Source organism: Anthonomus grandis, chromosome 11 (genome assembly GCF_022605725.1).
Source record: "Anthonomus grandis grandis chromosome 11, icAntGran1.3, whole genome shotgun sequence".
Taxonomy (NCBI): domain Eukaryota; kingdom Metazoa; phylum Arthropoda; class Insecta; order Coleoptera; family Curculionidae; genus Anthonomus; species Anthonomus grandis.
In genome coordinates, this window is record NC_065556.1 from 25,532,053 (window position 1) to 25,554,657 (window position 22,605).

General features: G+C 31.8%; 1 protein-coding gene across 3 annotated transcripts in view; it reads right to left on the minus strand.

Moving 5' to 3' along the window:
- The window catches only part of LOC126742503 (potassium voltage-gated channel subfamily H member 8), a 115,902-nt gene that overhangs the window by 7,994 nt on the left and 85,303 nt on the right, over positions 1-22,605 (minus strand). For all 3 annotated transcript variants that reach the window (XM_050449150.1, XM_050449149.1, XM_050449151.1), the window contains exons 7-11: positions 16,532-16,689; positions 16,185-16,380; positions 11,977-12,159; positions 2,799-2,998; positions 1,478-1,727 (exon numbers count right to left, since the gene is read on the minus strand). In XM_050449150.1, the coding sequence (XP_050305107.1) occupies positions 1,478-1,727; positions 2,799-2,998; positions 11,977-12,159; positions 16,185-16,380; positions 16,532-16,689 (987 nt within the window). The remainder of the gene's footprint in view (positions 1-1,477; positions 1,728-2,798; positions 2,999-11,976; positions 12,160-16,184; positions 16,381-16,531; positions 16,690-22,605) is intronic.

A 22,605-nucleotide genomic window follows, 5' to 3' on the forward strand; every position in this document is an offset into this window, starting at 1 on the left:
TTCCAAGCAATTATGGTCCGAATTATCAAACGTTTTAGGCAATTAATGCCATTTTTCTCTTTTAACAAGCAGTGAAGTTAATTTCTCGTGTTTTTTCCAGGCAGTTGAATTCGTTTCTATTTATTTTCAAGTGGTTAAAGTTATGCCTTGTCTCTGTCAAAGATTAAGGTCAGTTTACATATTTTCCAAGCACTAATGGTGAAATTTTTGAAAATATCCAGGAAATTGATGCCATTTTATTATTTTCAAGCAGTTGTGGTTATGCCTTTTCTAGGCAATTTAGATCATTTTTTTTCAAATCTTCCAGGCAATTGAAGCAATTTTTTTTAGTGCTTTTTAATACAAATTTAAAAGTATTTTGGCGAATTTTTCAAAAAATTAACAAGAAAGGACTTATTGTTATTTTTCATTTTTTTTTCGGCTACAATTAAACGGAAATTTTTAAATATACATAATTTTTAAGAAAAATAATTTTTGAAATTTTTAAATAGACAAGACACAAAAAATTAAGGCAAAAAAAATGCCCAAGCAAAAATTTAATTTTTTTTTCTGTAACAAACTTTAAAAAACCTTATTTTCCATACAGTGGGAGAAAATCGTGAGAAACCTTTTAAGGAAAATAGGCGTTTTTTGAGAAATGTATGGGATATTTAATTTTTTAAATTTTTATCTTCGATAGTCTATTTAATTCTAAAGAGAAAAGTATTTTATAGAATTTTCGAAAAAATTAACCGGAGAGGAATTATTGGCATTGTTTTGTTTTTTAACCCGATTGTGGGTTTTTATTTTGTTGTAAAAAATATGTTAGTCCACGGCTAAAATAAGCTTAAAAAAAGGTATTGGAAATATTCAGAGCAATGCCTTAATATTTCCAAAAGCTAAATTAATTTTTAATATAATTTCATACAGTGAGAGAAAATCATGAAAAACCATATGTAAAAAAATTGAAAGGGTGAAGGGAAATCGTGAGAGGCCTCTAATCAAAATGCCATTTTCCAAAAATGTATGGGCAATTTCATTTATTTTATTTTTGTAATAGATGCTATTTTCAAAATATTTTTCAAAAAATTAACCAAAAAGAGACTATTCGCTTGCTTCGGTTTTTTGGCCAAAATCTGCAGAAAATTAAACATTTTTCAAAAAATTGTCCAAACCAAATATTTTTTTTGCCATGTACTTAAAACAAAGTAGTAATGAAATAAGTCTTATAATATAATTCTCCATTTTCCATGGGAAAGCCTAGAAAAAATAAATTAATTAAAAGCCCATAAGAACCTGTGCTTGAAAATCCATACTTTTTAAACGAAAAAAATGCATAACCTTGGCTCTATGACTAGCAGCACTGTCAAAATTAGCACGTGCATCAAAAATACTTCAAACTGCTCTAATTGATAGAAAAAACACAAATAATTTGATACAAACCAAGCTATACAGGGCGTCAAAAACTCCTTTAACGTCTAATATGAAATTCACTTACCTAATATGGCGACTACCATGGTATCCTGCACCACCTCCATAGATCCGTTACAAATGTAATAAATCGAGCCCAAGGCATCCCCTTTATGAATCAAATATTCACCGGGGGCGCAAAAGTTCGCCCTAATATGCAACGAAAGCAGTTTCAAGCAGCCCTGAGAGGCCGCCTCGAAAATCGGCAATTGCAAGATTTCCCGGTGCAGGTGCATCGAAACGTCACCGCGTAACTCTTCCGGAAACTCTTTTAGGGTCTAAAAAGAAAAAAAAAACTTCCGTTATACACACGTTAATCCCCGCCATATCAAATCCCAGATTAAGGTTTTATACTTTGGGACGCGTCTCATATATATATGGCAAGTAAGCTTTCATATTACGAACGACTCTATTCCCAAATGGGAACATTTCAACGAACAATACGAAGGAACACTTTTCGAGTATGGAAAATTTCCAGAAAAGTTTAAACAACTGTGGAGTGATGAAAATTTAGATTGAAATGTCGTTTAACGTTGCAGGCAGGTTCAGGATTAGTTGGGAAATGTAAATGTAGGGTTTTTTATGGACTAGTCGTGGTAATTAAATTATGCAGTGGGTCAAACTACATAAGAAAAATATGGTTTCAAGATGATTCAGTCAGTTATTGAGAAATTAGATGGAGTAGAGGCCAAGGAACAAGAAAAATCATGATTTTTTTCCCAGTTTTTGAGATGAAATCCCATCTTACACCTAGAAACAGAAAACATAGAGGATCGCTATGACATATTCTCTCCCGTCTGTAATTTATCTAAATACGTAAGAAAAGTTACATTTCGATACGATCCAGAATGACACAGGAGTTAAAATGCGATTGAAAGTTGAAAAAATTGACTTTGGTCACTAAATGAACATTAATGTCTATCTCAGATCCAGAAATCATGGACGATCGACTGTAATTTGTCTGGATACGTTAGAAAAATAACAAAACATATCATGGAGGATCGTTATGATGTCGTATGCAGTGTTACAAACTACGTTAGAAAAATTCAATTGCAAGAAAATTTAAGGACTAATAGAGAGATGAAATGCAGTATAAAATTCTATGAGTTTTTCAATTTTTTGACATTATATCTTATCTTAGACCCTGAACGATTGTCATGAAATTATAATTCTCGTATGCACTGGGTCAAACTACTATCAATTTCCAGACCCAAATGTAATGAAGTGAAACCTTCTTTTGGCACTTAAAACAAAAAAGAAAACTAGGGTCAAACGGTAGAGACTTTCCTTTAGAAACTAATGATTAAAAGAGCTGATTATGACTGCCCTACATAAAGAAAAATACTTACTTCATGTATGTCAATTCCGTGGTTCAAGGACCACATGGTCTGAAAGTAATCCTGCATCCGATTCTTCAGTTCCTTAGGGATCTGATGTAACGTGAAAAAGTCCTTGAGGTCCCGCCATTTTGTGTGGTAGAGCGATCTCCTGGAGTACATTCTTTGAATGATCGCCGTGACGTTACCAAAAACCACTGCGTGCATCAAAGCTGAAAAGAGAGAGTTTCTGAGGGTAAAAACGCGATTCAAGATAGCTCAACTGTTTTGAAATATTTGTGAAATTTGACTGCCTAGAATAATAAAACTAATTTTTATACTGTCTTGAGTTACTCTTAATAATATCGACGTTTTATGGTGGCTTTAAATTGCTAGTATGTAGTGCAAATTGTGCATTTATTTCCCCCCCATTTTAGTGCAATATGTTGACTTTTATCAGGTTGATTTTCATTTTGGTCAGATGGTGACCGGTTTTACCGATGGTATCTGTTAACAGATTTTAAGATACTTATTGGTTTATTTTTTTTAACTCAGCTTTTAATAACCGTTTTTAAAATAGGAGTAATAACATGTCGTTTAAGAACGTTTAGGCAAACTTCACTATTAATTGATTTATTGAAAATATAAGTAAGTACAAGAAAGTCAACACAGATTTCATATACAGGGTGTAAATAAATTGATGCGAAAAAATTCAGGGGTTGATTCTTGGGTAAATTTTAAGAAAATAACTATAGGGTAAAGTCGGGTGAGATGGTCACCGTTTTCAATGGTAGGCGCCTGTGAATTTTTGGTAAGGAATACGTCTTACGATTATTTTTTTTATCATAGCCTATTTATCATCCTAACAGGTAGATAAATAAATACGATCAAAATACTTTTTTTTTTATTATTATTAGTATAGAAAAAAGCTACATGTGGCCATCTGTCCCTGTTTGATGGGGACACTGTATTGGCCAATACAGTGAGGGAGAGACGGCCACCGTTCAAAAAAGAAAATAAAATGGAAAACATCTGAAATTAAAACATTGTTCATACGATTAATAAAAAAAATTGTCATTAGCAAGTATTTTGCTTCTTTTGAAACGCAGATTGGCCACAATTTTGGCAAGTATTTATATAATGAGAGCAATTTTCATGAAACCACTTTTGGCATATCTTCAACCATTTGGCAACCAATCTTCCTTTTTTCAGGTGTTGTTGTAGCTTTCTCCGCATCCCGTACATTCCGTATCATCCACTTCGGAAAGGGTATCGCTTTCCTCTTCATACTGAATTTCTATGTCCTCCTCATCATCAGAGCTAGGTGAAGGTGAGCGTTTTCTTTTTTGAACATTCGTCTTTCCTCGAATTTTCTTTTCTGATCTGATCAAGAAGTTTCCCAGGTGTCAAATCTGGAAGAGTTGTTCCTTCCACTGGAGTTGTATATCAAGGAGGTTCTGATGTGTCAGCACGGCTACAGGATGGCACCGCATCATTCATCATATTGATTGGGCGTCTAACTTCTTGTGTTTCTTCCGCCTTATTTTCTTGAGAAATGGAATGTTGACTGTTTGTTACTTGTGTGAGTGTTTCCTGGCGTCCTGTGGTTTCGCTGTTTATTATTCGATCAGAAACTGTGTATGCATAATCCGGTATGGAATCGGGGTTAAATGGAAATATGCCAGTGGCTCTGAAGCCGGACATTGCATTTCTAGCGGTCGCTGACTTTCCCAAGCTTTTCATTAGAACTTCACCAAATTGAAGACGCCCTAATTTCCTTTCCGGGTGACTGTGCATCCATTCTCTACAAGCTTGATAGTAGAATGACTTCAAAGACTTAAAAAAACCTCTTGCAAATAATGAGTGGTATGCGGTGGTAGGCACAACAAAACGACATTATTTGCCTCAGCTGTTTCTAGAAGTTCAACACAGGAACAATGAGATGCATGCCCATCAAGAATTAGTAATGTCTTCACCTTTACGAGGCAAGAAGTGGTTTTTGAGCCAATCCAAAAAAATTTTAGCAGTATCATAGGCTCATTTTTGAGAGATGACAATATGTGAGCCAGGCGGCATTGAATCGGTCCACTCACTCTTCAAATTCTTGCCTTTAAATATGCAGACTGGTGGCAGAAAAACACCCTCCGCATTACAGCATGCGATGCACGAGATTGTCTCACCCTTTTCCCCCGATGTTACTGTAACAACATCCTTTGCTCCTTTTTCGGCTAAAACATGGCCAGGTCGATTATTAAGTTGCAGGCCTGTTTCATCAACGTTATAAGTTTGAAATAATTTTCTACATCATTTTTTGAGGCTCACTATTTTTTTTTTATTTGTACCAGTGACGTTCGTGTAAGACGACACTTTTTTTTATTTTTTTTTTGTTTTTGTCGTTCTCATTTATTTTTGAGAAAATTCGATCTACTGACTTTCTTTTGTCCGAGGTTGCGTATTCGATTAAAGAAATTAAATCTATCTATCTAAATGTATTACGTGTTTAATATTAATGTTAAATAGATTAAACCAAATGAAAGAAAAATAAATTAAATAATTATAAAAAAAAATCGAAATTGACCATCCTTTGTTATTATGCAAGTCTACATGTTGCCGCATTTGTCGACGAATCTGATAAAATATTCCGGGAGAGTTTTGAATTACGGCACATGAATTAATGATTCGATTTCTCAAGTCATCAATGGATACAATGGACACTGATACAAATTTTAAAAAAATAGTGAGCCTCAGAGAATGCCTTTTGATCCATAGAAAATGCATACCAAAAATTTCAAAAATATCTACTATACACAGGTATAGTAAAAAAACATATATTTTTCTTCAATCATTAGGACTTTTAGAACGTACGTTCATATAAAGTTTTTTTCTTAAAATTTACCCAAGAATCAGCCCCTGAATTTTTTCGCATCTATTTATTTACACCCTGTGTATATGGGGAAATATTATCAACCCAGTACATTTTTAGGGTATAATTTCCTTAAGTCGTATTTGATGTTTAATAGCCCCACATATCTAAGGAAAAAATTGGTATTTCGTACGTCTATTCACAACCGTGAGCTAAGATGTCGAGATCATAGATACACAGCATTTTACTTATAATTGCTATTAGACCATATTTTCAAAAAATGTAGCTTTACATCCCGTAAGTCCGAATTGAGTGCATTCACTTGGGGTTCAAAATTCTTACTGAAAAAAGTTTTCTTTTTCTTTTTTGTCCTAAAAGTTCCGTTTTTATTTGTATACTAGTTATTTAAATACCTCTACCTTAAGCATATGTGATCCCAAAAAATAAGAATTAAATTTAAGGAAAATATATAGATTTTGGCAATGTAGAGCTTAAAAATTAATCAGCTTTAATTATTAAATGCCCCTGAGTATCGTGTTTTATTTTTTTAATATTATTATTTTTTTGTTCTAAATGAGCGTAAAAATGTTAAACGAGGATTTAATCTTCCTTAGGTATATTTCATACCAAAATCCTACTTAATAAATATTAAGAAAATTCACGCAACGGCGCTGTTTGTATGTCAACGAGTTTTTACTATTGACTTTACTACTGACTCTAAAAAATCTTAGATATTCCTAAGATTAATTATTTATGAAGCTTAAAGGCCATAAATTTAAAGAAAAATTACACAATATGGCAACGTCTTGCCTGTATATTAAAAATTTTCAATTACAGGCTTTGACCATTAAAAGCTTTAGAGTGTCATATTTTTTGAGCAAATCTCCTTCATATTTAAAATATTATAGTGTAGAAATGTTGAACGAGGATTCTATCTAACCCAGATAAATTATGCCAAAAATCATAGGTAACAAATTTCAAGAAAATTTGTACAGTTTGGCAAAGTGGCACCTTTGATTAGCTTCAACTATTAAAGCTACTAGAGTGTAATATTATAAATATTGTTTTGCCTGTTTGTAAAATTGCACCGTTGCCAGACTGTAATAAGTTACCGCCATATGAAATATTATTTAAAATACTTGAAAGCAAATGCCATAGATGGAATTATATGGAAGAAATCACTTTACGATCCTAAAATAACATTAAAAGATATTTTAGACGCCCGAAGTAAAATTAAATAATTATTTGAAAAGCCTGGAATAATTAACTCAAGATTTTATCCGTCTGTGAAGGATTGGCTTAAAAATCCTGGAATAAAAATAAAGAGATACTTGAGCATGATACAAATGCCTGGAGTAAAATAAAATAAATATTTTGAAATATATGAAATATTATTTGAAATACCTGAGAAGAATTAAGTCCTGATTTCATTTATCTAGAAGAATTAGCTTCAAAAAGGTGGAATAAAATAAGAAAAAAATTGAAATGTCTGAAGTAAAACAAAATAATTATTTCAAAACTATGGAACATATACAAAGTATTATTTGAAATACTTGGAAGAAAAAAGTCCTGATTTCATCTGTCTTGAAGGAGTAGTTCAAAAAACTCATCCATTTAGTCAAAGTGGCTTCAATAATACGTAACAAACAGGAAAATAAACTCGAAGTCAAAGTCTCACAACTCAGACGCTACATTTGGGAGACTTTGACTTTGAGTTTGTTTTCTTCCTTGTTACATGGAAGGAGCAGCTTCAAAAAAGTGCTTGAAATGCCTGGAATATATAAAATATTATTTCAAATAAGTATTAATTTATCTGTGTCGAAGTATGGGCTTCAAAACCCTGTAATAAAAAGAAATGCTAAAAATGATGTACAGTTAGTTTTTTATATGTTTTTGTTTAATTTTCTGATTGGCAGCTATACTTTAAGTCCCATTGAAGGTGAAGCTCTCTTCCCATAACTACTTTAAATAGCATACATCTCTTAAGTTGTTATTAACGCATAGTAAGGAGGTTGTTAATGATCAAGAGAATAATTTTATCTTAAACTGCAAAATAGGAATATAGAAAATCGACGTGACGTTGGTATCAGAAGGAATAGTAAGCTTTTTCTGAAACATATATGATAAGTAAGCCATTCAGAAAATTTTAAAATTAAAATTTATTTATTCTCAAATCTTAACATTAAGAAAACCCAAACTACTGCTTTAACAGAATATTAGAGTGTATCGACAGAACAGTACAGCTTTTCCCACTGAACTCTCTATTTTAAAGCTACATGCTATAGAATTATCTTTCTTGAAGTTATTTCTAAAATTTTTGTTATTCTGGTTGGTTCGTTGACTAATTGACGAAATATAACCCTCAAAAAAATTAAAAACAAACGTTAAGAAGATCACTGTAATATAATATAATAATAATACACTAATAACACTCTAATATTATACCTAAAGTGGATAGGTAATAAATTGGTTAACGTAGGAATCATTTAATGGCTAAGTACCATAGGTGAAACTTCGTGAAAAGTGCCTAGTATATTACCATAATTTTGCTTGTCAAAAAAATGAAATATGCCAATAGTAACAAATTATTTATTGAAAAATCAAAATATAATTAATACAAAGTGAACAATAATAGATTGACATTGGTAATAAAATAAAATTTAAAAAAATTATCAGAACTGCATTATCTCGAGTGTGTTTCTTTCGCTACTGGCCAACCCGCTCGCACGCGTTCTTGCATCCTCCGCAGAACCACTTGACGTTGTCCTTGTTGTTCTCGAGGAACTGCAACTCGCTCGTCTTGTACGAGCTGCAGGTGTAGTGCATCCCCTTATTGCACGAGTCCGAGTTACATTTCAGGGTTTTTTCGGTGGCGTCTTCTTTTAACGTTTCGTCGCATTTCACACAGAAATTTTTGTTTTCTTCGGACATTTTTTGGGTGGGTGGTGATGACTCTTGGGATTTTTTATGCGTGTCGGTTGTCTGACTGAAGGAATGATTGATTGATTAATGTGACATTGGCCGACTATGATTAGGCGAGGATCTATTGTTATCACCTTTATTACCTGAATGAACAGGGTTGAAATAAGGGTGAAATTATAGGAGCTAAGGACCAGATCAGAGAGAAATTGATGAACAATCTCATTTGAGGATTATATTGCTGTAAGGGTTATGGTCTCAAAATCGGAACCTATCTGACAAAAGTGTCGATAACTTTGGTTCTATTTAGGATAGAGAAACGATGTTTACCTTTTTATAATCTAAAAAAATGGGACTATAACTTCATTTTTAAATTTTCATTCCTTTTTTCTTTTAGGACAAGGATGGCTTAGAAGTGACCTCTTTTTTTTTGTTCAATTTTTGTACATGGAATTCTAAACAGGTCGCAACGGTTCCTTAAATTTTATGAAATTTAACGAGCCGATTAGAGTTTACATGAACTTGAATTGTATAGTTTTTGGTTGTTGTCGGCATGAAGAAAGTATTTTTTTTTACGTCGAAAGTTTAAGACATTTGAGCTTCTCTGACAGTGGAACGGTATTTTTGCCGAAATAATGACCTACAGATTATATGCGCGTGCCATACAAAATATTAAATATTATGTAAAAAAGCGCGAGTAGACTGGATTGGTCTTGGGTAGACAATGGTGAATGCATCGGGAAACCAAAAAAAAACATCGGTTTTATATTTAAAAAAAACGCATTGACTCCCATTACGTTTTTAAATACGAATTCGATAAAAGTTTATGGGAATTTCCAAGGATTGTTGCAATCAGCGACTCTCATTGTTTGTTCCTATAAAACAGTGACTCAAATACATAGTGAATAATAATTCCCTACAAAAAGATGAATTTTATGATAGCGTCATGTATATGGGAAACAACTACGACTATTGCCTCTAATTATTCCCATATTTTCATTTATTGGGCTGTTTTGTTCAATAATGCCATTGGTAAGTTTTAAAATTAAAATATTAATATTTTTTTGGGATATTGTGCCCACAAAAAAGAGGAGAATGCAGAGAAATAAGAAAAACCAAAAGGGCAATTTTTCATATTAATTTGAGAAAATATTAATGCATTAAACAATGTTGAATTGATCATATAGATGTTTTTTTTACAAAACCTTTTTTTGTATGTTTTAGCTTCAGTAGGTCAAGAGTTATCCACTAAAAACACTTAGGTTAAACACGTCAGGGGTGTGCTGACGGGAAGCAAAATTAGAATGGCTATATTTCCTAAACTATTGATCCGAAAAAAATTATTTTAGTGGATTGTTGTAGAATATTGGTCACCTTAAATACCTTCCATGGTTTTGGGTTAATAAATATTGTCGTAATTTGAAAATAGATCATTGTGAATAAAATGAAGTTTACTTGAAGTCTCTAACTTCAGTAGATCAAGAGCCATCACCAAAAACTCTGACGTTGACTAGCCAATAGTCTGCTGACGTTAAGCATTTAGATAATCAGTTAGTGTTCAACTTTAGTGATCTTACTCAAGCCTGTAGATCAACTACCAAAGGAGATATTAGCATTCTTTAGCTGTAACATCTTTGAAAGAGGCACTATATCTTCCAAGGTATTGGATCAAATTTTAATGAGCATAATCAGTATTTAAAAGTAAATCAAGCGAAGTCTCTATTCGAAGTCTCTAGCTTCAGTAGGCCAAGAGTTAGCAACCAAAAACTCTGAGCTTGACGCAGCAAGGGTCTGCTAACGTAAAGCAAGATTCAAAAAGCTACATCTCCTAAACTATCGATCTAATGTCAATGATTTAAACGGAAATCTGTAGAAAATCCGTATATGTAGCTTCAGACTTAAGATAAAGTACCCTAGAAGTTATAAGCAATTTTTGTGTTTAACCTCTTCTTCTCTAAGCATTTTATGCCCTATTTTAACCCTTTTTTACATTATCGCAAGCCTGCTGGAAATCTATAAATATTCAGTGGAGGTCTTGGTTAAATTCCCAAATCTTCTCAAGCAGTTGCCTAATGGTAAACAGGTGGTCTGTTGTTGACCTGTTTGCTCTGAAATCCCACTGGTAGTCTCACAATATTTTTTTGCTGAAGGAGGTTAGTCTTAGTAAAATTACGTTTGGTAGGACTTTATAGGCTACATTAATGAGTTTTATCTCTCTGAATTGTTTTTACAGACCGTTTTATTGCCTTTTTTGTGGATCGATAAGATAATACTATCCTTCCAGTCATCAGGGATATCTTCTTTTTTCCATATAGTTTTAGTGAGATTTTGCAGCTGTGTTATAATTGTATCGCCACCATATTTAAGAAGTTCAGCTGTAATTATGTCTCCTAGGCTCTCTAGGGGCTTTATTATTTTTTATATTCTTTATTGCTTATTCAATTTCCTCTTTAGAAATAGGTCTCATTGGGTTATTATTAGGGCATAAAATCTTGTCTTAACCTCTTTCAAACGGACCTAGTGAACAACACATCAAATATCTTTAATGATATTTGGTTTGGAATTTTATTAAATATAACCAATTTTTTTAAGTAGGTTTTTGATTTAGTTGAAGACTTTATTTTAAGTAGGTCAAAAGTTATCAACTAAAACCTCTGAGCTTGACGCAGCAATGGTCTGCTGACGTGAAGCAAAATTCAAATTGCTATATCTCCCAAACTATAATTCTGATATTAATCATTCGACGACAGTATTGTAGACAGTGAGTTGGACTTTAACTTTGATTATGTTGCTCAAGACTATCATTCAACTAGAAAAAAAGATATAAGCAATTTTTTTGTTGTAACCTCTTTAAAACAGACCTATGATGAACAACATATTAAATATCTTTGTTGGTATTGGGTTTGGAGTTTTTATGGATATTACCAGCATTTGAAAGTAAGTCATTATAAATCAAACGAAGTTTATTTAAAGATTCTCACTTTGGTAGATCAAGAGTTACGAACCAAAATCTCGGAGCTTGATGCAGCAAGGGTCTGCTGACATAAAGCAAAATTTAAAAGGCTATATCTTTTAAACCGCTAAGCCGATAATATTCATTCTAACAGCGTCTTGTAGATAATTAGTTACACTTTAACTTTGGTTATGTTGCTCATTACTGTAGATCAACTACCAAGGAAGATATCAGCAATTTTATAATTGTGCCTTCCTCTCTTCACATAGTCAATCATCCTAGAGAAGATCTTTTTATTCTATAGCAACACTGATTCCATCTCCTCGACACTACTTAACTTAACATAGAAATTACTATTTTTCTTCCAGGAACCCTTGATTGTTTACAGTTCAACATGCTATTGAACATCTTCGTCTTCTTCTTCTTCTTCTTCTTCTTATAAATATGAACTTGTTTCAATATAAAAAAAAACTTACCCCCAATAAGCATGACGCAAATGCTGAAAATCTTCTCGTTCGTGGTGTTGGCGCTGACGTTGCCAAATCCCACGCTGGTCAAACTGGAACAGGTGAAGTACAACGCCGTGACGTAAGCGTTGGCGTTCGATATGTTGGCAACGTCGTTTATTTTCAGTCTATCTGCCAAAGCCCTTAACCAACCTGTAAGAGAAAATTGGATTTTTTTTTAGAAATGTTGTATTATCGACTTTCAGTTTATCAAAATTTTCATTGTTTTTCCCTAGAGATTTTCACACCTTAATGCTGATTTATCCCTTGTAATAAAACGAAAGTTAAAGAGGTCAAAGGGAAACGCTTAGGCACGGGTTCACATCCGTTAATTTACATTTAATTACACAGCAACTTTGCGTTATAATGTAAACTTCACTAATTAGGAGGAGTTACGTCCTTTCAGCGATTCAGCAGGTGTCTTGAGGGCTTCGCTTTATAATATAGAAGATATCGTATAATGAAATATAGGTATTGGGGGAATTCGTGATCAAATAATAATTTATTCTAACTATTGGCTAACTAGAGAGATGAAATTGAGTAAATCCATTTTCTTTTCCATCAAACCTAATTTCCGATTAAAGTTTAAAGTTAAAATAAAAAAAAAATCACTTAAATTCTCGTTTATTATTCTCTGGGGGGATTTTCGCTAAAAGCTGCTTATATTCATTAGACGTTCTCCCGGTTACACGGTTCCAATGGACTGTTCAAGGGTGAAAAACAATTTATAGCCAATTGTACGGGCAAATAAAAGCCATCGAACGACCCTTACTGGACGGGAATACGGCGGCAATAATTCTTTTTATGTTTTTAACTATTAAAATTGCTGTTATATATATGTGTGTGGGAAAGGAACCGTTATCGGTAAAACATTTCAAGTCGAGCATTATAAATCAAGTGAGGTTTATTTCAAGACTCTGGCTTTAGTGGATGAAGAGTTATCAACCTAAATGTTCGAGCATGATGCAGCAAAGGACTACTGATGTGAGATGAAATTTAAATAGATGTATCTCCTAAACTGTTGATCTAATAACAGTTATTTTAATAGAGAATTGTAGATAATTAGTTGGTCTTCAAGTTTGATTAGGGGAGTGTAAGGCAAAATGGCATACTTTGTGTTTAAGACCGCATAATTTTTTTTCAAAAAATGTTAAACGCATTATTCTAATGTTTAAAATATTATTGGTGTATGTAAACTATATATAAAAAAGTTTAAGACTAAAAGCAGGTCATGTTCACCAGAAATAAAATATTTAACAAATACCTCAAAGTGTCATTTTGCCCACCACTGTGTAGGCAAGATAACATAGGCAGGTAGGCAAAATGACATACATATTCATAATGACATTAAATTTCAAAACAAAAGATATGTACGGTTTAAAACATTTATTAAACAAATGTATATAAAGTAAACTTTTAATGAAAACACAAATAAAATCATAAAGAACAAAAGGAAAACATTATTCTAAAGATCCCACCCTTTAAAAAATACATTTGCTTAAACTAATCTTTGCATGCATCACAAATAAATTGCTTGGTTTTTTTTGACACATCTGCGCAGTCAGTGTGAGCCCACATTTTGCAGAGTTGGCATTTTATCAATTGCTCGTTAGACCTAGATCTACTGAAAACTTCATTGCAGTAGATGTACGCTGGATCATCCTCGTCCTCTGATTCATTTCCAAAAGGTTTAAGTTCTTCATCTGAATCATGAAAAACTTGTTTGGTAACCCGGGCTCGATTACTTTTCCTGACTTCTCTTTCTCTTCTTTTTATTTCGAATTCTTTTAACTCGTTAATAAATGGAGAAATTGTTCAGACTCCTTTCTTGATTCTTTTATTGCTATCTTAGCTACAGGTTTGGGGTGTATTTCTTCTAAAATTTTATCTATTTTCGATATATTTGCCATTTTATTTCCGTTATTATTCGAAGTAGGGACCTTACCGAAAGTTGAACAGCCACTGTCCTTCGAGCATCCGGGTTAGTTATTGTCATCCTTATCATCATTATGTTTGTTAGGTGAATTTTTACCTGCATTTTCAATATCCGTGTTTTCGGTGTCCTCAACCAGCGATGTTACTAAACTGGGGGCAAAAAGATGATCTGGAAAAATTTGTGGATTTAGTGGGCAAATACCGGTTGCTCTAAAACCACTAACAGCAATTCCTACAGTGGCTGCTTTATTGTACGCCTTTTCAAACAGTGAAGAAATGTAATACATCGACACTGTCCTCCCAGGATTTGCTTTTAACCAGTTCGTTACTTCTTGATCATAATAGGATCCCAAAGGTCCAAAAAATGACACATCTAGTGGTTGAAGTCTATGGGTACAATGCGCTGGTAAACAAAAAACCACTACATAATTTTCTTTTGCATATTTTAGGGCACTATAATCTTTGTGACTTGTATGCCCATCCAAAATTAGCAGGGCTTTATTATCGAAAGTGGGTCTAACATGTTGAACAAAATGTTTAATCCATTTAAAAAATAATGGTATTATCATATAGGCAGGTTTATTATACAATTTAAGCGTTCCTTGAGGTGCTCCATCGTAAAGTAGTTAATTTTTCTTTTTGGTAGGAAAAATTAGAGCTGGAGGGATATAGTTATCAATGCTGCTTACGCAAATCACAGCAGTTGTATGAAATCCGCGTTCTCCAATTGTTAGTGACCCTACTTGCTTCTTGAGCAACAATCTTTTGAGTTTTTTGGACATTTGAACTCGTATTAAATAAATAAGCATTTTACCAAATAGACAAAAAGAAGCAATATAAACCGCTGTTTGGTATATGGCATTTACCACTAGTGTAAGTGACGTGGCGGTGGCGTGACTTATCGCGCCTGTGTCACGCCATTTCTATCTGTATTGCCCCGTAAGCGAAGATGCAAATGGAACATGCGTCTACCACGCCACCCCCATACGCCCGTTCTGTGTGAATTGCGCCTTATTTTCTCCAAGATGGCGTCCGTCTACCATTTTCGAATATTAAAATCGTTAAAAAAGTTCAAAATTCCACGAAACTTTAAAAAAAATTAAATATTAAGAAATACTTTCTTTTCTCTGGATAGAAACAATTTTTGGGCGTGGCTCAGATAAATAATCTGAAAATTTCGACCTTTTTTAAAATAGAAGTCTCTTTAATTTTTTTCTCAAGATGGCAAACGTGCGCCATTTTGAAATATTAAGTGTCATTTTTAAATCCATTTTTTCAATAAAAAACACGTTTTTCAACAGTTTTAAATTAATCACTGATAAATAAGCTGAAAAACTTGGAAAAGCCAATTTTCAGTTTTTAAAACATATTTCCTAAAAAATAGGCAAAACACGAAAAGTACGCCTCTGATGTGTCTGAATTAAATCACTCTTTATGGCAACAGTACGCAATGTTGCCAAATTTTTTGTTCTTTCCCAATTTTTCAATATGTTTGTAAAACAAAATTTAATAGGGGCTCTTTAAAAAAAAAATAATTAATTTCCTCTTAAGATTTTCTTCGAACCTCGATGATAAATTTCCATGTTTTTTCCATAAAGCCTGGCTACATGCACAATATTACCAAGATAATGAAGATCTATATCCAGAGTCTGTTAAGTGTTAATTAATATATTGTCTCGGTTAATGATCATTTATGCCGTTAATATCAGCTAATCCGGAATTGTCAAATAAGATAACCAAAGAGGCATCTGAAAAATCTAATTTAATTATTCGAGCGTGTACAGTGCGTTTTAAAAATCCACCCTTTTATCTACGAGTTGCAAGACCGCAGGCAGCCCTAAATTGGGGATATTTTCCCCTAGAAAAGCCCTAAAATTTACTCAGCAGAATGGAAAATTGCTTGCGAAAATTTATGCTGCTTGTGGCCTAATAATAGGGAATGAAACGGGGCTTTAATGGAATATTTATTAAGCTTTCAGTGACTTCGTTTTCGGGCTTCGTGTTTCGTTTATTTTTATGAACCACGTGCTCATGACGCCTCCGCGAAAATCAAATTTTCCCTTTTTTGGGTGAAAATTAAGCCCTAAGGGGACGTTTAAGGGTGAAATTCAAATCTTCGTTTATTATTATGACCGTAATTAAATCAAGATGGAGGCTTAGAGGCACGAAGAAAACCCTCATGGATCCACAGGTCTGCCATGCTAAAATTATCATTATTATGTCAAAATAAATAATTGACTTACCCAAATCAGTCTCAACCTCTTCTTCGGCTATAACGTACCAAATGCAGGCCAACCAGTGGGCCACAAGGGTGAAAGAGAGCATCAAAAGGGTCAGTATTAAAGCACTGTACTGGGAGTACCTGTCGATTTTCTGAAGGAGTCGAAGCAATCTTAATAATCTGGTGAGTTTTATTAGGTGGGTGTGCGTTGGGCCCGACTAAAACAAGAAAAAAATTGTCGCAAATTGCCCAAAAAAAGGGCTGTTGTATAAGTTGAAGTTTTTAATTAAAAAAATGCCTATAAATCTGAGAAAAGTAAATGACAAACACACACGACGAAATCTTGCTAAAATTGCACTTTTTCCTTACCTCTTCTCCATAAAGGGCATAGAGGAGGTCGAAAGGGAGGGCGGCGAGGAGGTCCACGACGAACCAGCTTTTTAAGTAGTTTGTTGAAATTGATTTCCAGTCGGATACTACTTCTCCTTTTTTATTAACGAACGTCGTCCGGAAGTTTAGTATTATGTCTGGAAAGAACGGGATGATCTTCAACTGGGCTTACTTATACTTAATTAATTTGAGAATAATACGGTGCAATTTAGGTAATTAGGTTTATTTTATCTGGAGGGTTTTAAAGGATAAAATGTTTAATTAATATTACTGTATATTGTTAATTTTTTTTAATGGATTTTTTTAATAAAATAGGAACAGTTCAATTCTTTTATTCTTCTATTTTATGGTTTTTAAGGAAATTTTTATGATATTTTAAAAATAGTCTGTTTTATTTTTTTCTATTTCTACCTTTCATTAGTCAAAAATAAAATCAAAATTACCAGAAAAAAACGAACTTTTTGGTTTTTGTATGTTTTGCTATTAAAAATGATGTTTTTGAAAATAATATTTTTTTTGTAGATTGCATCGGTTTTGGATTTAATTGCTATAAACATCTAAATTTTTAAACAACTTTAATCCTTTAATACACTTTTTACGCATTTTTGGGACATAATTTTATTTTTCGGCGTTTCGTTTTTTAAAAATACATCCCTTGAATTATTTATAAATTAAATCGTTAATCCCAGTTTTTAATTTTTTTTGTCAATATTTAGGATAAAAAATAATTACTTTAATTTATTCCAAGAATTTTACGTACTAAATTCCATGAATCTTTTATAATGTTTCTGGCTGTGAAGCTATTTATTTTGGATAGTAATTTCTTGTCCTCAGTTGGTTTTTATAATTATATTCCAGACTTTTGGATCAATTTTCAACGCAATTAAAGCTATTTTATGCTTTAAATGCCTGGAAGAGACAAATATTGCAAACAATAAAAAAATTACTTCAAAACTGCTTGGAATTAATTGCCTACAACAACATAAATTCACCCTTAAGTAGTGAAGTATGAAGTAGACTAAATGAATTATTGACAGGTAACGTTGCAATTCACAGTTGCCTCAGTTTGATAATTTTCTTGTAGAAATATAAAGAAACTGAAATTCATGATAAAATTGTACCTATTAAATAAAATTATTGCCTTAAAACAGTGCCCCAAGAAAGTAATTCTGGTTTTTAAAAAAAAGCAGTACCTAAAATCCAATTTTTTTTTTCCCAAAATTTCAAAAGTGCGTATTTAACAAATTTAATAATCAAAGGGTAACTAAAATAGTTTCAGTCATCCTCCACTAAATTTATTAGAAAAACCATCTATCCTCCATGTTTCGGACATATAAGATGTCCATCATCAGGGATATACAATGAGGGTTTTCATCACAACACATAAAAAGCCACAGTGCTTCTGGCAAGGTCAAAGGTTAAAATTACTAACAATAAATAAAAAGGGCATATTAAGATGCATGAGAAAGTGAATAAACAGTCTAAATTACCACACTAGGATAATTATCCTAGAACCGAAACTATTTTAGTTACCCTTTGACATATTAACTCCACTGCAAGTATGGGCTACTTCTTCAAATTTAATTATGTTTTAAATATTTCGAAATTTTTGAGAAATTTCTGGGGGTTTTAAAAAAAATTACTCTTACTGACAAAAGGGCATTAAGTGTATACAAATTATGGGTTTTTTTGTTGCATGAATTTTTATTTTTTGGGAAAGTTATTGGTTTTGGCATGGTAGCTATTTATGCTAAATAAATATGACATTTAATTGGGATTTAATTTTTTTAGACCAGAAATATATATATTTTATAATATTGAACTAAATACATGTCTAGAATTAATATCGTTATCTCTCTTTTTAATTTTTTATACCCAGTAAAATTGTAAAAGATTTCCCTAAAAAAATAAATAATTTACAATTTTCTTTTATTTTATTATCCTACAGATTAGAAAAAAAAAGGATTTTGCTTGATTTTCTTTTTGCAAAAATTAGATTATTTTATTTGTCTTTGATGTAGAATTTTGAATTCTGGGACATATTAAACATGTTCTCAATTTAAAAAAAAATTTATATTAGTTTTATAATTTTATTAAGGTTTTTTTTAAGCAAAGGGACCTGAAAAACACCAAAATTGTAAAAATGGCAAATATGTAAAGTTATTGTAAAGCCTTTATTTTAGGCTTGTATGTACAGGTATCTTTTAAGAAATAATTTTATAAATATATTTTTTTAAAAATTGAAAAATTTTATGCTTTTTCGGTCTTACTTTTAAATATTTTTGAAAAATTAAAAATACCTTTTTGGGGTACCTTTAAGGAGGTTTATTTTTAAAATATAACGTTTCGTTGTATGCATTTATTAAAAAATTTTTTCAAATACGTCTACGTAATCTTTATGTTATTTATTTTAATGAAAGTTACTTTAGTACAAATTTAGTAAAAATAAAATGAACCATTTTTATTTTGCAAAATTAATTGTTCCTTTAAAAAGTTGCAAGCAGTCTTGGTTTTTCAATATAAATTAATAAAATCCGATATTTTTTCAAATTATGAATGTTTTTTTATACAGTGTGGTGACTTTAACTGGAACAAATTCAGTTAAAACTAATAAAATTTTATCTCGCAAAATTCCTGAGACCCGTCGATTTTTGTTTTTTTTTTTTTCACATTTCAAGATAGTTTTTGTATTTTTTCACCTACAGGGGGGGGTCCAAATTAACCCAAACTTTTTTTTTTCAAATGGAAAGCCCTTTTTTTTAACTCTCATTGAAAAGAGCCCTTTTTCCTGATTAAATTGCCCTATTTACTTTTGTGATTATCTAAAGGAGAAATACGAAAAAAAAACCATTAAATTATTAAAAGCCTCGAAATATTTTGTGTTGGTAAATTTTTGGCGTGTTTGTTTATTTTATTGGTATCGAGACATTTCCTGACATTGTTGTAGTGTCACTGTTAAAGTGAATTTCAACCAGTTGTTAAATAAGTTAACTTATATTGAAAAAATGCCTTATTTATCGGAATCCCACAAGATTGAAATCTTAATGATGATTGGTTATGGGGACAGAAGTCGTACTCAGCTAGAGGTTGTCCACTTATTCAGGCAGAAATATCCAGCTATTAACCAAGGTACGGTTAGTAAAATCGAAAGCAGATTTCGAGAAGTTGCGCACGTGAGGGATGTTTCAAGACAAAGGTCTTCTAAAATCGATAAAAACACCCAATTAAATGTATTGTTAGCGATGGAAGAAAATCCGGTAACTGCAGCCAGAAGAGTAGCTCGCGAAAACTCTATTCATCATAAATCTGTGCTAAAAATTTTAAAAAGTGCAAACAAACGACCTTATAAAATGCAACCCGTTCAAGAGTTATTGGAAGACGATCCAGATCGCAGAGTTCAGTTCTGTGAATTAATGATGAACACCATTGACGAAAATCGCATATCTTCGGAGTGGATCCTTTTTTCTGATGAGGCTACATTCACCCTAAATGGCCATGTTAATAAGCAGAACTGTCGCTACTGGTCTGACGAGAACCCACACTGGGTAAGGGAAACTAATACACAATATCCCCAGAAAACTAATGTTTCGGCTAGAATAATTGGCGAGCAAGTTATAGGGCCCATATTCTTCAATGATACTTTAACTGGGGAAAGATATCTAGAATTTCTTGAACATGAACTAGTTCCAGTCTTACGTGCCTTATATCCGAGTCAGTTCGATCCAGATTTGTATGATGAAAGAATCTGGATGCAACAAGATGGTGCTCCCCCACATTATGCCCGTAATGTATGCCAGTCTTTAGATGACATTTTTCCAAACAGATGGATTGGTAGAAGGGGTGCAATCGAGTGGCCGGCACGTTCTCCCGATCTCACCCCACTTGATTTTTTTCTGTGGGGACATTTGAAAAGTTAAATTTATATGAGCAAACCAGGAAACCTAGACGAATTCAAAGAACGTATTAGGCAAGAAATCCGACAAATATCTCCAGAAGTGTTAGAAAATGTCAGAAACGAATTTTATTATCGTCTTGGGCTTTGCCAACAAGTAAATGGTGCTCATTTTGAGCATCTTATACATTAAACGCAACTTTTAATAATTTAATGGTTTTTATTTTTTTTTTGTATTTCTCCTTTAGATAATCACAAAAGTAAATAGGGCAATTTAGTCAAGAAAAAGGGTTCTTTTCAATGAGAGTTTAAAAAAGTGGCTTTCCGTTTACAAAAACAAGTTGGGGTTAATTTGGACCCCCCCTGTAAGTGAAAAAATACAAAAACTATCTTGAAATGTGAAAAAAAAAATAAATAAAAATTGACGGGTCTCAAGAATTTTGCGAGATAAATTTTGATTAGTTTTAACTGAATTTATTCCAGTTAAAGTCACCACACTGTATGTAGATCTCATACAAAATTAACTTTTCAGATTTTTATTTTCTAATTCAAAAATACCTTTTCAAGTTAAAAAATATACTTTTTTCAAAAATTATTTGAAAATAAACCAAAAACAGAGAAACTTAATTAGCCACCATGGACCCCATTAATGTACGACTGGTTTGTAAAAATAAATAATAACGTTGTTGGAACAAATGAATTTTTTTTTTCATTTCTTTCTGATTTAATAAATCATTTAAAAATCAAAATTGATATTTTCATCAAAGTTAAACGGGTTTGAAATCAGTTTTTAAAATTCCAGGAATATGGATAGAAATAGTTTTAAATAAAAAATTAATTTTTTTTTTATTTCTTAATTATCAATTTGTGGAATACAAAAAAGGCGTTTTTCAAAAACAATTTTGAAATAAAACAAGGAACAGAAAAATTTAATACGTTTCTATCTTAAAAATTAAATTATTTTCTTAATAAGCACAAACACTGTTTTGTAATAAAACAATTTAATATTTTATATGGATATGGATAAACACACCTTCAAATGAAAATTTTTTTTTTCCAAATATGTACCTGGAATTTTTATATTATATTAGAAGATAAAGTCAAAATTCCAGGGATATGGATAATAAAAGCTTTAAATAAAATTTTTTTTTTCAATATATTTATTTGATTTTTTAATTAATGAACCATAATTTCTAGAATACAAAAACATCCTTTTTCAAAAATATGTTTAATAATTCTATCTTAAGAATTAAATTATTTATAAATAAGCACAACTACTGGTTTGTAATAAAAAAATCAAAAATTTCAGCGAAATCAATACAAAAAATCGTTTTTTTTTTTAAATCTACCTGGAATTTTTATTTTATTTTTTATTATTCAAACCTAATTTTTAGAGTAAAAAAGGACTTTTTTTCTCAAAAAATTTCGATATTTATTAGACCGTTTTTATCCATATTCCTAAAATTAAAATTGAATCTTATCATCATTAATTTTTTGAAATATTTAAAAAAATAAAGTTGAAATTCCAGGGATATGGATAAAAACAGATTAGTCAAAATTAAGGTTTCACCAAAAAAAAATATATAAAAATTAATTTTTAAATTAGATTTTTATGAGAAGTACTAAATTCAATATTCATTTTAATCCAGAAAACAGTTAAAACACAATCCAGAAAAATCCAAAATTCTTCAAATCAAGATTTTTATTTATTTTTTATTTGGACCTTCCAGAAAAACCAAGCTGATGATGAAATCTGACCAAAGTGTCGTATAACAAAAAAATCACTCTTTCAAAAAATAGTAACTGCTTTTGGCTTTCAATGTTTTTTTCTTTCAAATTTTCCCGAAACCTCCCAAAAAAATTCAAAATTATTCTAATTCACGCACTAAAAAAAAACCAAATAGGTACTCAATCATACATATCTAAAAAAAGAAACAACAAAATATCCCGTAGAATTTGGCCAAAGTATAACCTCGCTGCTCCTCACTGGTGAGACTGATTTTGATTAGTAAATAAGCTCCCGGGTAATCGGAACGCTTATCCTAATTTATGGCGTAATAGGATCGCTTAATGTCGGTTATATAGTCGCTCCGAAGAGCAGGAAGGACGGATACTCATTTCACCACCACGTTAAGGTAGAACCCTAATGGACCTACGATTT